Source organism: Rutilus rutilus, assembly GCF_951802725.1.
Source record: "Rutilus rutilus genome assembly, chromosome: 9".
Classification (NCBI taxonomy): domain Eukaryota; kingdom Metazoa; phylum Chordata; class Actinopteri; order Cypriniformes; family Leuciscidae; genus Rutilus; species Rutilus rutilus.
In genome coordinates this window covers 32,402,139-32,418,787 of record NC_140223.1, presented here as the reverse complement: position 1 = coordinate 32,418,787, position 16,649 = coordinate 32,402,139, and the positions used below count along the sequence as shown (strand labels likewise).

General features: G+C 35.9%; 1 protein-coding gene across 5 annotated transcripts; it reads right to left on the bottom strand.

Moving 5' to 3' along the window:
• Positions 1-1,451: 1,451 nt before the first annotated feature.
• slc25a15a (solute carrier family 25 member 15a) lies at positions 1,452-16,603 on the bottom strand. 5 transcript variants are annotated; one of them, XM_084419425.1, is made up of 7 exons: positions 16,415-16,603; positions 11,396-11,479; positions 10,886-11,144; positions 7,379-7,519; positions 5,819-5,994; positions 3,305-3,463; positions 1,452-1,710 (listed from the first exon to the last, which is right to left on the bottom strand). In XM_084419425.1, the coding sequence occupies exons 2-7, from the start codon at positions 11,448-11,450 to the stop codon at positions 1,589-1,591; spliced, it is 912 nt and encodes a 303-aa protein (XP_084275551.1). In that variant the 5' UTR covers positions 11,451-11,479; positions 16,415-16,603; the 3' UTR covers positions 1,452-1,588. The 5 variants fall into 5 exon arrangements, with proteins under 5 accessions (XP_084275551.1, XP_084275550.1, XP_084275552.1 ...); XM_084419424.1 differs by having other exon boundaries at positions 16,296-16,473; XM_084419426.1 differs by having other exon boundaries at positions 10,886-11,122; positions 16,296-16,464.
• Between the last annotated feature and the right edge of the window lie 46 nt (positions 16,604-16,649).

The following is a 16,649-nucleotide window of genomic DNA, read 5'->3' as shown; positions in this document are numbered from 1 at the left end:
CCCCAACCCGATTTGGAGGCGTACGTCACGACCACCTTACTTCTGGAAACCGAGCCCAGATCCACACCTGACTGGTACAGACGGGGTGATTTCCAGGTGACCCCCTGAAATTGAGGTGACGCCACCGACCCCACCCTGGCCGAATATTGGCCAAAAAGTTCACGAGATTTATTTTCCAGAGGCCACAAATAAAGTGCCAAAGTGCAAGAAAGTTGCAAAACGTTTTCGGGTTCAACCCTTCAGCAGTGCAATGCAGTGCAATTTTACTTGGTAAAATGTAAATATTAAAAAATATTTAGTAAATATAAAATTGTACATTATTAATTTCGATTTTTTTATATTTAATAAATATTTAATCGTATCAAGTAAAAATGACAGTGCAGTTTACATGTTTGTAAAGTCGTTGAATGACATTTATTTGTGTGACAATGCCCATGTGGCACTGCAACATAATGAGTGTATTTTATGTCAAAAACATGGCATGCGTAGTAGTAAAATACAGTATTGTTTGTTCACACATTTGTCACACACATGACTATTCAGCCGATTCAGCCAACTATTCCGTTGTTCAGATATGCATAAACCAAGACCTCTTTAAAAGGAAACTAGTCGAACAATAAAAGCAGAGCTTTGGGTCTCTGGAGAACCGAGTGTAACGCAGTCAAGAGCTACTCGCCATAGAGACAGGCTGTGTGTGTAAACCACAGATCAACTCGATGGAAACACTGAGCCACCATTACAATATATGTATATGAATTTGGCCATTATGACATAAGCTGCATCCTGTACTTTATGGACAAAGGTATTTTCTCTGTATCCTTTGCTGCCTATTTCACACAATCCTATGTGTGCGGTTTGTCAGAAGGAATAAAGATGGTTTCTGAAACCGTTCAAGAATTGCTTGAACGTTTTTTTTTTTTTTTTGAGATATAATTAATATCATATGAACATATATTTAAAACAACTACTTAATGCAACTCAAAAGTTTTGAAATAAATCTTTTTATAGCAAACAAACAAACAAAAAGGAAAGTTCTAGCATGAGACAGCAGATATGGACACTTGATAGGTCATAAAATGGTCTGAATCAGTGTTATTTTAGTTTTATTAATATTTTGAATTAGCTACTTTTTGTATTTTTAGTTTTCATGTTAATTTTAGCTCAGTTATTAGGAATTTTGGTATGTGCGTTTATCATGTTGCTAGTTTATTTATTTATTGCTATTTAGTTTTTTCCCCCAGTTTTTATTTATTTCCAGTTAATAATTTTAGTGCTTCAACTTAAACTTATTTCAGTTTATTGCCAAAGCAACATTTCTAATTTCTGTTTAGTTTTGTAAAGTTTTTCCAACTAATATTTATATTTTATTTTATTTCAGCTTCATTTCAATTAACAAATGTTTTTAATAGTTTTAGTTAACAATAACAACCCTGGTTTGAAACAGATTGATTTCATTTTTTTTTATTCATTTAATATTCTTAACAACACTTAGGTGGATAAAATGTCCAAGATACTTGTGTTCCTGGAACTGAAAACACTAGATGGGATTAAAACATTTCTGAAAAACCCCAGAGACTGAGAGATGAACTCAGTGATCAAACTTTTGCATCATGATCTTGCGACTGACTTCATAGGCCAAAAAGAGAGCTCCGTTGGCAGGAAAAGTTCGGATCATAGTCGGGGTCAAACCAGAATACAGAGGCGCCACTCCTGTAAACAAGACACCAGAATATTACATGCTGCAATCCAAGAACAAATTGTTTTGTTTCATCATATACAAAATCTGATTCAGTTTGAACCATGAAACTCGTATCGTGTGCTATATATCTCATGACGTACTATACTGATACCGTTAACAAATGTTATGTTTATTTTTAAATGTTTTTCATTGGAATATCAGCCTAAGCATGTTGAATAATAAAGTCAAATCTACCTAAAAAACAAACAAACACTGATTTACACTGCTCACAAACGGACTCTCGAGGGAAACAAAGAAACGATAAAAAGGTAAATGTCGGGGAAAACGTCCATTTGCTAAAAACAAATGTTCCAACTTCTCATCAACAGCTCCTTGAATTCACACACACCACGACAAAATGGCGTTACCTGACTCGCAGCATCAAACCACTGCGTGGAAGGCGTGGTCAGGAGAAAACGTAATAATTTGAGTCCATCTAACTTACATTTATTCACACATTCAAATTATGTCCACGAATTAGTAGAATCTACTTATATTTTATTAGTAGCGCAATCAAACTTAAATATTTGAATTAAATTGTAATCGTTATCCTGCTTGATATTGCAAACTGGTATTCCTTACTATATTTGTCCTTACTATACTATGTATTGTCTTAATTATAAACACACTGGTTTATAGCGCAAACAGTTTTACATTTACTGTAAACACATCTGCACATATGCAAAACACATGCAAACTTTTTTTTTATTATTTCTTTTTATATTTTGTCAAAATGTTCTATTATTTAAAATGTCAGGCTTTAAGGGTTAAGTGTGTCATGACATCAAATAAAATATATGTTCTGGCAGAAAAGGTTTCCTTAGAATGACCCATTAAACATCATGCAATAAACATCCACATCAGGAAAAGGGCATTATGAATTTATTTTTAGTAGTGTTAATTATAAACAGGAAACACACATATATTCAGAGGCTGTTTTCTGTGTAAAGGGATATTTCACCGCTGGAAATATGAATGTGTATTTAAATTGAGTCATTTATGTAGTAGAAATGTGAAATTATTTTAGAAGTTGGTGCCTTCTAGACTGAGAAAAGCCAGAAAATGTATTTTTGGCTCATGTGGATGAAAGACAACAACTCCCAGAATGCACTTGCTTTGCTGCCCTACGAGGCCACTCCCAAGCCACGCCTACCGGTTACAGAGGGCAGTATCGGAAGAAATGAAACAACTAGGCGACTAGTTGACTCGAAACTGAAAAGACGCCATTTTATCGTGAGATCCCCCTATGGGCGGGCTGAAAACATGCGTAACTAGCTCCTCCTACTGGCTTTAGTCTCTCGACTCAGGCTAAAAAAGCCTCCAATGACGCTAAATGACGATTTTTGCATCATCTGAGTTTTTTTTTCCCAGACACACAATACAGAAATCTCTCGTCTCAGGGGGACATGAGGGAGGGAAGCACGGTCATTCGAAAATACTACCGGGTTTCTACTGATGCAAAGCTTAACGCTAATCAGTGAAGTATCCCTTTAAGCCATTAGCCTAGCAACATGCAAGCTAAAAGTTTCCTGTGCCAAGAAACAAGGATAAATACAGAAATCTCACCCTCATTTCGTAAAATCCCCATAAGAGTCTTGAGGAAGCCTTCTTGCTTCCCTGCTAAAGATAGAACCTGGATGCGAGACTTCACACAGTCAATGGGGTACACGACCAACCACAGACAGGCACCGCCGAAACCACCGCTGAACATCAACGGCACCACACCTGTCAGAAACACACGGATCGTGAGGAGCATTTCCTGCTAATTACACTGAAAAAAGTGAAAAGCCTGTGTCATTTATTTAAAGTGCATTTTTGTATTGGTCTATTCGAAAAACATGGTTTCTGGTTTAAACCCGTTTCGTTCAGTTTGACTAAAAGTAAATAACACTCCCCATCACTGCTGGTCTAGAATCAGTTTTCTCCATAATAATAGCATATTGGCAAAATATTTTTTTTTTACAATGTGTTTTTGCAGCGGTGAGAAATGTAGCCAATCACAGACATGTTTGTTGATCTCTTGGCCAATCAGAGGTGTTTAAGTTAGAATTCACTCAAACGCTCAAAACGCCAGAGTTTTTGTCCAGTGCTGAGCTCTGCACGCTCGCAAATCCTCTAGTTATAATATAACTTATAACAAACAAAGTGTAGAAATTATGTAGGCTAAAAAAGAGATTCATTGTGCTTCAGTCAGCTTCATTGATTACAGTGGAACATTGTGAGAGCGCAATGAATTCAGATGAGCGACAGGTTTTTAGTGGTCATAGAGGAAGCAGTCTTTGCATACTTTCAAGGCAATATATAATCCATTGAGAATTTGAATAATTTTGAAGAAAGAACTGCTGCATATATTTATGGTAAGAAAGCTAAATAAATTGACCTACATTAAGTTACATATTGGCTTATGTCTAAAGACAATATATTGATTAAATTTGGAAAACTGAAAAAATGGGAATTTTCTGATTTACTCAATCATTGTCGTGTAAATGAACGGCCAAAACGCATAAAAAGTCGTGTAAACTGTCTCTTAAAGCTACACTGTGTAGGATTTTCTCCCATCTAGCAGTGAAATTGTTTGTGACTACCATCTGAATTTTACTTTCTAGCCCCTCCCATTCCGAGGGCGTTTTAACTCCTTCGGTGGCCGTATTAATTCAAATATGCCGGCAGTCGCGAGTAATCTCCCCCTCGCATTCGTCACGGTGCCACTGAGTGTAAAAACGCGAAAGGCGAAGCTTGAATTTCCAGGTATGTCCCTCTTTGGCTAATGTATTTTCAAGATGGAGGCGCAACATGGCTGCCGTCATTCGAGCGACTCGCTCGTATGTATTCTAAATGGCAGATTCTACGCTTACGAGAATATTTGATTAGTTGGTAGAAGTAATTACACATTAATGAGCACATATCATTTTGAAAGAACAAAGTGTTTTTGCTAAGAATCAACTTAAAAAATGATACAATGTAGCTTAAATAAAAAAAAATTTGCTTTCAATTAATTTAATTAATTTGCAAAATAAAATCTATTAAGGGTCCGTTACACAACAACGATGTACTTAAAAATGGAAAAGCTTATCCTTTGTGTTTTTCGTGCACAGACGACAACGTTGTCAAAACGATCCCCGTTCACACGGATTATGAACAAACGCTGTATTATTAATGCCAGGCCAGTAGTTGGCGATGTCACTTTGTAAAGAAACACTGAACACGCATGAAGTAATTTTTTTCACAAATTTGTGTTTTTGTAGTTTACATGGAGACGATAACATATCGTTTGCACATTTAAACAAAGTTTTCAAAACTTTGCGTTTTCAGGCCCCCAAAACGCCGTAGGTGAGTAAATGAACGGCCAAAACACAAGTTATATCTTATAATGCATTGATATGAAAAAAATATATATATAATTGATTAAATTAAATCCTGCCAAGTGGCCATATAAAATTATTTTGAGACTATTTAATTTAGTCACTACAAAACACTCTTTTTTCAATGAATAGTCTTCATAATAAATAATATTTTTTGCTTTGTATAAATGTTTTTGTCATTAAATCAAAAGTTAAGGTTTGAATCAAATAATAAATATAATCTGAATATAATAAATGACAAATTATTTGGGCCCTATGTTAACGATATAAGCGCAAGTTCACTTACGGCGTGTCCGAATCCACTTTTGCTAGTTTAACGAATGGGAAAAATGGTTGACTCTATTTTTTGATGAGTGAGTCATGGGTGTGTTTTGGGCGTAACGTGCAATAAACCAATCAGAGTCTCATCTCCCATTCCTTTTAAAAGCCAGTTTGTTCGTGCCATGGCAGATTCGCTATTTACATGGCGGAATTTGCAAGTGGAAAAACTGAATGCTTCTCCAGAGAGGAAACAGATCTGCTCGTGCGCGAGGTTGAAGCTTAGTTGGTCCAAAGTATAATTTTTTTAAATGGAAATGTCCAAGCTGTTCTTTTCCATACACTGAATAAAACTTCTTCAAAATATCTCCTCTTCTCCGGTCTCCCACACATGAAAGAACGTAACAAGAGTTTGGAATGACATGAAGGTGAGTATATGGTGTTCCTCCCGTGGGCTGACCTATGTGCTCTTTGTCTCTGTCCATGTGGTTGGCAAACACGGAGCGGCTGAGCTCATATCCCCCGAAGAAACAGAAGTATCCAGGTACCTCACGGACGATAGTGGTGGTCAGACCCTGATAGAAACCCAGAGGACCGTTTGTCCGCAGCACATTCCTCACAACGGACCACACCGTGCTGAAAGACAGAGAGGAACTTCAACAAGATATGACAACTCTAGACGCTAGAACTGCTGAACAACTGATTTTGAGGTCATTTTTGTCTTAATTTAAGAGTTAAAAAACACAAGAAATACTCAGAACTTAAAAACAGTAGTTGGCTTCAACCAAATTCAGCCACTTAAATGTTAGTTCATCCAAAAAGGAAAATTCTGGTTAACACTTCACAAAAAATTTCCATTAGTTAACTACCTTAGTTAACATGAACTAAGAATGAACAATATTTATTAATGAACACCATTTATCAATCTTAGTTTCAACATTTACTAATACATTTACATTTCACAGTGGAATTCCTGGTAAAAACATTTAATTTCTTATTTCAATTGAATGACTAAAAAAATCTACATTGACGCTTTAGTCTGAATAAACTCAAATAACATTGTACTTTTAAAAAATTACAACTAAAATACTTTTAGTAATGACCAAATTATTTGATTAACCCTTTATCATCCCTATTAAAATGGACATACAGTGCAATGCATAAGTGAATACACCCATGCTAAAGTTGACTAAAAAGAGGAAAAAAAATCATATTTTGGAAATTGAACTTAATGCCTTAATTTAAAAAATTAGGAAAAATCCAACCTTTAAGGACACCAATTTTCTTTGTGAATGAATAATGTATCGTAAATAAATAAATGTTCTTCCTTAAAATACATGGTGCATAAGTGAGTACACCCCTATGTTAAATTCCCATAGAGGCAGGCAGATTTTTATTTGTAAGTATTTTAAAAAAAAAAATGTAGGATACTATGCATCTTGATAAATTTCCCTTGGCCTTTGGAATTAAAATAGCCCCACATCATCACATAGCCTTCACCATACCTAGAGATTGGCATGGTTTTATTTCAGTTAGCCTAAAAGCTAGTTTGATTTGCATTGAGAGATGATCTTATGGAAAGTACCCCATGCCAATCTCTAGGTATGGTGAAGGCTATGTGATGATGTGGGGCTATTTTAATTCCAAAGGCCAAGGGAACTTTATCAGGATGCATAGTATCCTACTTTTTTTTTTTTAAAATACTTAAAAATAAAAATCTGCCTGCCTCTATGGGAATTTAACATAGGGGTGTACTCACTTATGCACCATGTATTTTAAGGAAGAACATTTATTTATTTACGATACATTATTCATTCACAAAGAAAATTGGTGTCCTTAAAGGTTGGATTTTTCCTAATTTTTTTAATTAAGGCCTTAAGTTCAATTTCCAAAATATGATTTTTTATTCCTCTTTTTAGTCAACTTTAGCATGGGTGTATTCACTTATGCATTGCACTGTAGTTATCACAGGCCTCATTTCTCATTTTCAATTACCAAAACCTCCTCTGTCCAGACAGACCTTTTCTGTCCACTGGCAATCTTGCCGGACGCCTCCATTTCATGCATGGCCTGCAGTCGGCATTTAACCAGTTCAGTGGGGCATAAAGCCAGAGAGGAGAAGACAGAGGCGACAGAGCCTGAACAGGCCTTCTGAATATCACTGAAAACACATAATCACACACTCTTAATATGGTTAATCCTTTCAGGTCAAATCAAATTTAATATGAACGACTGGATTTGTATCAAGACATATACCATTCCTCAACAGTGACAACCAAACTAAACGGCTACATTTTTACATTTTCTGAAGAAAACCAAATTACACATCTTTAAATGAAAAAGGATTAATACTGTCAAACTATATTTCATTCGAAAGCTTTCAGACTCTAGTTTTCATGTTTGGAGACTGATTTTCGATAGAAATGACAGAGCAACAGTAATTTATTCATTTGTGACAAGAGTATTCATCAGAGTCATAAGGAGTGCTCAGACCTTTATTTTGAAATAGTGATGCACATCATCAAAGATCAGTAGAAACCTCGGTTAGTTTTCACATCAAGAGTTCAAAAGATAACCTCCATTCTATTTTTTTTTTTTGAAAAAATGTCTAAAATTATTTTAAATGTAATGTAAAAGCGATTCTCCAATTTTGATGTGGCGCCAAGCTATAACAGATGTCTGTTTTTTTACGCATATATTTTATGTGTTAGAAGCAGAGCCGGACAGTAACGGAGTACATTTACTTGAGTACAGTACTTAAGTACAATTTTGAGGGATCTGTACTTTACTCAAGTATCATTTTTGGGGAGTACTCATGACTTTACTCAAGTACATTTGAGAGGCAAATATTGTACTCTTTACTCCACTACATTTCTATCCATAACCGTGAGTACCCGTTACTTCTTCTAAAAAAAAAATCTCGGAAACCCTCAATTTGTTGGTTCCCTCTCAAACGTGATTGGATTGTGCAGGCGCCACTGATTGGGACAACCTATCAGCAATCACCTCAGCTTTCCACCAAAGTCAACTCCATTGTCAGATTTAGATAAGAGACGAAACCATGGACGAAACAATGGATGAAGACGCAGCAGATCCATCCCGGGAATGTGCCAACCCGTGGCCCCACCTCGCCAGACTATTTCAATTTTCTGAACAAGTTAATGATAGTTTTCGCTTCAAGTGTTTGATGTGTTTACCAATGTAAGCACTGTGGCAGTAGTAATGCAATATTTAGAAAATGTACTCTTGATACTCAAGTACTTTTAAAAACAAGTACTTCAGTACTTTTACTTAAGTAGACATCTGACTGTAGTACTTTTACTTGTACTTGAGTAAAATTTAGCAAGGGGTATCTGTACTTTTACTCAAGTAATGAAGCTGTGTACTCTGTCCGCCTCTGGTTAGAAGTTGAATATCCTGCCCAATAGTGCAGTCAATTGGCTTATTTTGTTGTAAATAAAAGTCTAAGTATTTTGGTATTTCGCCACTGACACGCCCCCAACTCATAAAGATCCGAGATTAACGAAAATCCAGAGCTTCCCAGCCGTATTTATGACTTTGTGGTAGCATTCATGTGCATTCATCTCATAAATAAAACATTTCTGACATGACTTGAACGCACCAAGACACCACCGAATCGTTGGCATTTAGGAATAAGATCACGTGGCTGTTTGAATCGAGATGGCGATCTTTTAACGATTAATCGTGCAGTTCTAATGTCCATACTACTTATAAATAGGATGTCTACATCATAAATAGTATGTGGAAATAAAATAAAAGTGTGGTGATATATGGTTCAGATCACTCAAACCTTATGTGGAAATGGGTGAGTCCTTATATGGTCACAATTGGTACTTGGATGTTTTCTAGTGGAAAAGTTTGGTACTGCGCCCAAACAAAATCTTGGAACACTTGGAACTTGGAACACTGGATTTTCTTACCGTTTTAGAGTCGACCATGTTTTGTGAAATATATATAGGCTATCATAAAACTTTTATAACTTTTTACAGCTTTTTTTCACTTTACAGGTTTTTTTTTTTTTTTTTTTTGCCAAGTGCAACCTTTAAACTTAAATCTGATCTCCAAAGTATTCAAGATTTAAAACAATTTAAGTTGGAAATGTCATTTTCAGACAATGATTGACAGTTAACATGTTTATTATAATGACCATTATACAAGGACATTTTTCAAAACATTTTCAGTATATTAAAAATTCAGTTTTTACTTTAATAAAAAAATGAGTAGTACTAAGTTTTTAAGTCTATATCCGGTATAGTAAATATCGAGGTTAAATATATGGTAATCAAAGTACAACGGTAGACTATATCAAAGTACCATAGTATGGCCATCTGATCCCATTACTATACCATAAATTACACAGTATTTTTTCTAAGAGGTGACAAAGAATACCTTGTGTGAACTCTAAACATGTAATGTTTATGGAGTCAAGAAAGGCGTTTTGAACCCGCTGGCCGTGGGTCACATGACACAGCGTCTGTCCTTGAACACTGAATTGCATCATGCATATTGAGTAGACTAGTCAAACATAAGCACATAAGAATTACTGTATGCTGCAAAACGGGGTAGAGGAGTGTTCAACACTTCAACACATATATAAATAACTTAGACAGCCCCCGAGTCTAATAGAGCTTTTCTTCTCTTTTTTTACCGCTAGAGGACAAAAAGTTATATATCTTTAAGTAATATTTTCACGCTCTTCTCATCATTTGACAAAATATTGTGTTGACAATTGATATATACCATGGTTTTTATTTGTTTTCTTCACACAAGCCTTACACCAATGATATATTACAACTTTATTACAAGTTTTTTTTCGCCCTCTCAAACGATTATTTTTATTGAAGAACATTCAGTTCATTACAAAATGAATTGTGGTAAATTAATTTACACACACATATATATAGGGGGTCTTTGAATATTTTGTTGGGACTTTTGGGCACATGGAGTCAAAGAGGTTGAGATTCACTCTTCACTTACACTGGTGTTTCCTTGGTAAACAAGTACACTAACTTTAAACACTAAATTGTTTGGAGTAGTTGAAATCACTGTAGAAAATTTACAAATCCTTTTCAAACCAAAAAAAATTAAAATAGAAATAATTTTTAATTCACTATTTGTTTAGATTTCCGTAGTTGTTAACGTAATAATTCCAAAAAAATGTAATCATGGATTTTCAGAGTTTAAGTGCCCAAAGTTTAATGTTGATTATAAAACGGATAGTTCCGGGCCTTGATTCTGATTGGTTGAGCCACGTTCAAAGCCGTTGTAAATTACTCAACAAACACACACCTGTGACCGCATTACATTAGTATCACTGCGTGATATAGTGTCAGTTAGTGACATAACCGTTTTATAAAAGCAATAAGCCCCTTGAAGCCGTGTTTTACAGTGAATTTAGAACAGCTAAGGGGGTTTTAGGTTTTTCGTGCCTAACAACGCCCCTTATCTGTTCTAAATTCACTGTAAATCACGGCTTCGTGGGGCTTATTGCTTTATAATACCTCACCTGAGTTCTGTGCCTCGGTCCAGTCCTGAAACAAAGCGCACGACATCCTGGCAGAAGCCGTAGCTCATGAAGAGCACAGCGTTTTCAGCAATGTTGGCTATGAGGGCAGGTGTGGTCCCCTGATAGAGGCCTCGCAGTCCAACCTGTTTGTAGACAGAGACGAAGCAGTGGACAAAACCTCTGTACAAGCCGGGGAAAGTCTGCATCTTCACCTTGGCTGTATCGAAGGGCTGCCCACTAAACACACACGCAATCCCACCTCACAAAAAACAGGAGAGGAAACAGAACATGCTTCAATGTTTTTAAATAACTGGTTCTATCTTGTTCCTTATATTAACTAAATTTCCCATCAACGTGCTAAATTTGTGAAATTCAGACAGGTGGAAAATACACTGTATCGTGGCAGCCTGTCAAAATGACTCTGATGAAAATTGGGATTTTTAAATCTAATCATGGTATATTGTCTATTTGTTAATGTAGACATAGGAAATGATGAATAAAGGCTGTTACCACATGCTCCAGCTGACAGATCAATGACGGCTTGAGTGACAGGATGTGGAGCCATGGTTAACTTCTGCAATATTGCATCACTTCCTGTGTAGGAAAAGTGCAGAAAAAAGTTTTACTCAAGATTCTTCCTCATTACCATACACGTCTGCCATCTTTCAAATATACACATAAGTACAGAAAACTATTAACAAAACAATTTTTAGCATAAATAAATATACATACATAGTGTGTGCATAATATATATATATATATATATATATATATATATATATATATATGTATGTATGTATGTATGTATATATATATATATAAAGAGAGAGAGAGAGAGAGAGAGAGAGAGAGAGAGAGAGAGAGAGATAAACACTATTTTTTAACCTGATCAGGACATCCCTGATAATATATTTATCAGAGGCGGACAGAGTACACAGCTTCATTACTTGAGTAAAAGTACAGATACCCCTTGCTAAATTTTACTCAAGTACAAGTAAAAGTACTACAGTCAGATGTCTATTTAAGTAAAAGCACTGAAGTACTTGTTTTTAAAAGTACTTGAGTATCAAGAGTACAAGAGTAAATTTTTTAAATATTGCATTACTACTGCCACAGTGCTTACATTGGTAAACACAGCAAACACTTGAAGCGAAAACTATCATTAACTTGTTCAGAAAATTGAAATAGTCTGGCGAGGTGGGGCCACGGGTTGGCACATTCCCGGGATGGACCTGCTGCGTCTTCATCCATTGTTTCGTCCATGGTTTGTCTCTTATCTAAACCTGACCATGGAGTTGACTTTGGCGGAAAGCTGAAGGTGATTGTTGATAGGCTGTCCCAATCAGTGGCGCTTGCACAATCCAATCACGTTTGAGAGGGAAACAACAAATTGAGGGTTTCCGAGATTTTTCTTTTTTTCCTTTTTTTTTTTTTAGAAGAAGTACTCACGGTTATGGATAGAAATGTAGTGGAGTAAAGAGTACAATATTTGCCTCTCAAATGTACTTGAGTAAAGTCATGAGTACTCCCCAAAAATGATACTCGAGTAAAGTACAGATCCCTCAAAATTGTACTTAAGTACTGTACTCAAGTAAATGTACTCCGTTACTGTCCGGCTCTGATATTTATATACACACACACACACACACACACACGCATATATATATATATATATAGTATTTTTATACACTATAATTTATACATAGTTACAAATTAAAGAATAGGGCAAATGCTTATAATACAAACAAACCCATGTCAACCCCTGTAATTTTACTCAATTATTTTTCAGAAGTCATGCTTTATGTAACAATTCTATTGGAATCAGAATTCATGTAGAATCAGAATGGCGATGCAAAATCTGCATATATATATCACTCTTTTATCTCATCGGTCAAACAGGTTTGCAAAAAAGGTCTACAATTGTACGCTATTCTGTTCGATCCATTCGAACACTGTAAAAAATTTGTAACACTCCCAAATCAAAAATTTCAATTGACCGATAACATCTACATTTTTCAATTGGCCCAAGTAAAAATCTGTACATTTAATTTTAGAATTTACAGAATTTCACTTGGGCCAATTGAAAAATTTAGATGTTATTGGTCAATTGAAATTTTTGATTTGGGAGTGTTACAATTTTTTTACAGTGAACAATTCACTCACATACACTGTTTTCAGTGGTACCCAAAACATTTCGGGATACTTTAAGGCAGCAAACAAGCAGAACACGGGACCATAACACAGAACGATCCCAGAGAACGCGTTTCCATGATTTTCCTATGTAAACATGCACCAGACTGATCTTTTACCACTGCACTCGCGTCTGGCTTCTTTTGTTGCAGGTTTACATATGTATAAAACAGAATTGATATGACACCTAAAGGAGAGTTGTGAGTCAAGCCAAAGGCCCGAATATTTAAGTTCATCAACTAAAAGTGGAGTATTGTCTAGGAATTTAAGTGAAAGATTGTTATCTTGATTCAATGTAGCTGATCTGGTGGGGAACAATATGCTAAATGACTTCTTATTCAATAGAAGATGGTTGGATTGGAACCAAAGTTTAATAGATTGCAATGAGGATTGAATCTTAGAAACAGACACATTAGATGTGTAGATCACTGTGTCATCTGCATATAGATGAATACAACAGTCTAAGCTAATTAGAGGAAGATCATTGATAAATAAAGAAAATAGAAGAGGCCCTAAGGGAGAGCCTTGAGGGACACCTTTCTCCATTATTAAGGATTAAGGACTGATACACAACCATGCAAAGAGACACACTGACGTCTATAGTGAAGATAAGAATTAAACCAGAGAAGAGAGTGTTTAGAAAGGCCTATTGCATATAATTTGTCAAGAAGCATATAATGATCGACCATATCAAAGGCCATGGTGAGATCTATTCAATATCGCACCAGTCGACATTTTATTGTCCAGGGAAGATGAAACATCATTGGTAAATTTAAGAAGAGCAGAAGTTGTAGAGAAGTTTGGTCTGAAACCAGATTGATTTGGTGACAAAATAGAGAAATCATTCATATATTTGAATAATTGTTTAAATATTAGTTTTTCAAACACTTTTGCTATACTACTGATGATGGAAATAGGTCTGTAGTTGTTGAGATCAAGTGCATCGCCACCCTTATGTATTGGTGTAACTCTGGCAGACTTCCACACTAATGGAACCACACAGGTGGATAACGATAAATTAAATAAATCCAATAAAGGAAATGCCAGTACATGAGACACGAGCTTAATAAACTTAATCTCCAGGCCATCAGGATCAGTACCATTACCTGACTTTAGTTCAGAGATTGCCTGCTGAACGTCAGTAGGATTTATTATAGCAAATGAAAAGGAGCTGTTAAGCTCATCTACCAGACTAGTAGGAGAAATTAGAAAATTGTGAACTACAAATAGAGGAAAAGTGTTGGTTAAAAGCATTGGCAACCGCGGAAGGATCACTGAAAATATCATTGTTAACTTTGATTTTGGTAACAATGCTTTTAGTAGAATTGTTGAATAAAGAATTAAGACTTTTCCAAAACTTCTTAGGATTATTGAAGTTATTAGACAGAGAATATTTATAATAATTCGATTTAATTTCTTGTTTTAGTCGTACACGTATTTCTTAATTCTTTATACAGCCCCGTCTGCTGAGTCCTTTGACAGGCGGTACTTTTCCCATGCCTTATCTCTTTGTTTAAAAAGATGTATTAAATCAGCATCAATCCATGGTAAATGTCGGCCCTTAACCTTTACTGATATCCAAGGGGCATGTTTTATCAGTTACTTTAACAACTTCCGTATAGAGGAAATTCCAAGCATCTTCAACAAAAGGAATAAGGTGAAACCTATTCCAATTTATAGGCTATCTAATAAATCTTGGATCAAAATCTCAGTGTTAAGATGTTTACTCTGCCTAACCCTGATCACCTTGGTTGGTAGGCGAGGTAATCTAATTTTCCATGCACAGAAAACCATGGAATGATCACTGAAGCAATCGGGTAGAACACCAGATTCAGTAATTCTGTTATGGGTGACCAAAATCCAGTCCAACAAAGATTTGGATCTGTGGTCAACCCCAGTAGGTTCTATAATTAGTTAGAGTCAGTTTTAAGCATTCAAAGAAATGTCTGTCATTTAGAGATGAACGATCTAATCAGTTAATGTTAAAGTCACCAAGGATAATCACCTCGTTTGAGCTACCCACAGATTAGTACCTATGCAGTGTATTGACTCTGTAGGGGAGTTTGGAGGTCTGTAGATGTTTCCTAGCTGATATAAGTGGCATATGACATAAAAATGACATTCCGAACTTAAAAAAAAAAAAAACACTTGCGGGTTTTTTCATTCCACTGTCATGATTTCAAAAGCAAAAACACGTTCTGTGTGAATAAGAAGTTAATACTTGCTTACAATCCATTGCACTGTAGGAAACAAAACTTCATTATGTTGAACGATGAATCCAGCTAACAGGGAACGTTCTCATAACTTTAGCTAAAATTCTGGTATTTTTCTTTTAAAGTTATGAAAAAAAAAACGTTCCTCCAATAACGTTAATATAACATTAGGACCTGGTTATGCTCTTAAAACGTTAGCACACAAAAGGTTATTTATAGGCTACACTGCTATAACATTTTATTTCTGAAACACTTGGACGTTCGTTAAACGGTTTTCAAATGATACTTGTTTCAGGATGTACAGAGAACATTCAAAAGTAAGTTCCCATAATGTTTGCAAAAAGATCAAATGGAAATATCTGGTTACCAACATCCTTTAAAATATTTTATTTTGTGTTTAACAGAAGAAAGAATCTCATACAGGTTTGGAACAACTAGAGGGTGAGTAATTTAAATTTTTGGGTGAACTAACCCTTTATTTGCATGACGTTTTCTTAATTTAATGGGAACGTTGGCAAAACGTTCTTAGAATATATTTTTGTTTTTCTGGGAAGCAGCTCTTTATTGCGTGCTCAGTTTGTGAACGCATCTGTCCTGCAGGTAAAGACAATTTATCCATAACAGTATCAAAATCTGGACACTTTTTTTAATGAGCGGACGTCTGTGGAAATATTGCAACGGTATGTGAATTACAGTTTTGAGAATGATTAAACATACACATGTAAAGAGAAACAGAAACATTTTGACCGGTACACGTACACCACAGAACATTGCATACGTTTATAGTGCCTCGGTAAGACAAGGATATTTATATCTGACCTGTGAGATCTCTATTAATAGCAGCTAGTCTTAATCTTTAAACCAGATTCAGAGGAAACCCCACCCTGAACCTCCTCATCATGTGCCATAATTCACATGCCAAGATCATAATGTCTTAGCAACATTACACTCAGCTGTTGCAATATATGTTCTGCATGATCACACAGTCCATGCATTCTCACACTCACCCGCCCTTCCTCGAGCACCCAGACCAGACACTTCTACAGACTTATGTGGTGCAAGAGCCTCGGAACAAAGCGTCCTGTGAAAGTACTATTCTTACTAGGCAACTGACGCAAAAACACACCTGAAGCCTGCAAACACCCACACTTCTCGATCACACACCGCCACAGGTGTGTAGCCTACATGGCCGGGCAGGAGGAGGGTGTGTGTGTTGATGCGGGGGCTTCCTGGAAATAAGACAAGGCGGTCTTTCGTGTTTCTGTCATATCCTGCCGATTCAGAAGCTGTTGACTCATAATCAAGACTGTGACACAAGGAGATTTCATCAAACACGATATTCGAGCAGCGACAGTGAGGGA

What these genes read in the sequence shown, in the direction of transcription:
- slc25a15a (XM_084419425.1), bottom strand. Translation starts at nt 11,450, where the DNA reads ATGGCTCCACATCCTGTCACTCAAGCCGTCATTGATCTGTCAGCTGGA. An exon ending in CAGAGACAAAGAGCACATAG is followed by an intron (nt 3,464 to 5,818) that starts GTCAGCCCACGG and finishes TGTTTCTGACAG; the next exon opens with GTGTGGTGCCGTTGATGTTC. An exon ending in GGGGATTTTACGAAATGAGG is followed by an intron (nt 1,711 to 3,304) that starts GTGAGATTTCTG and finishes TCTTGTTTACAG; the next exon opens with GAGTGGCGCCTCTGTATTCT.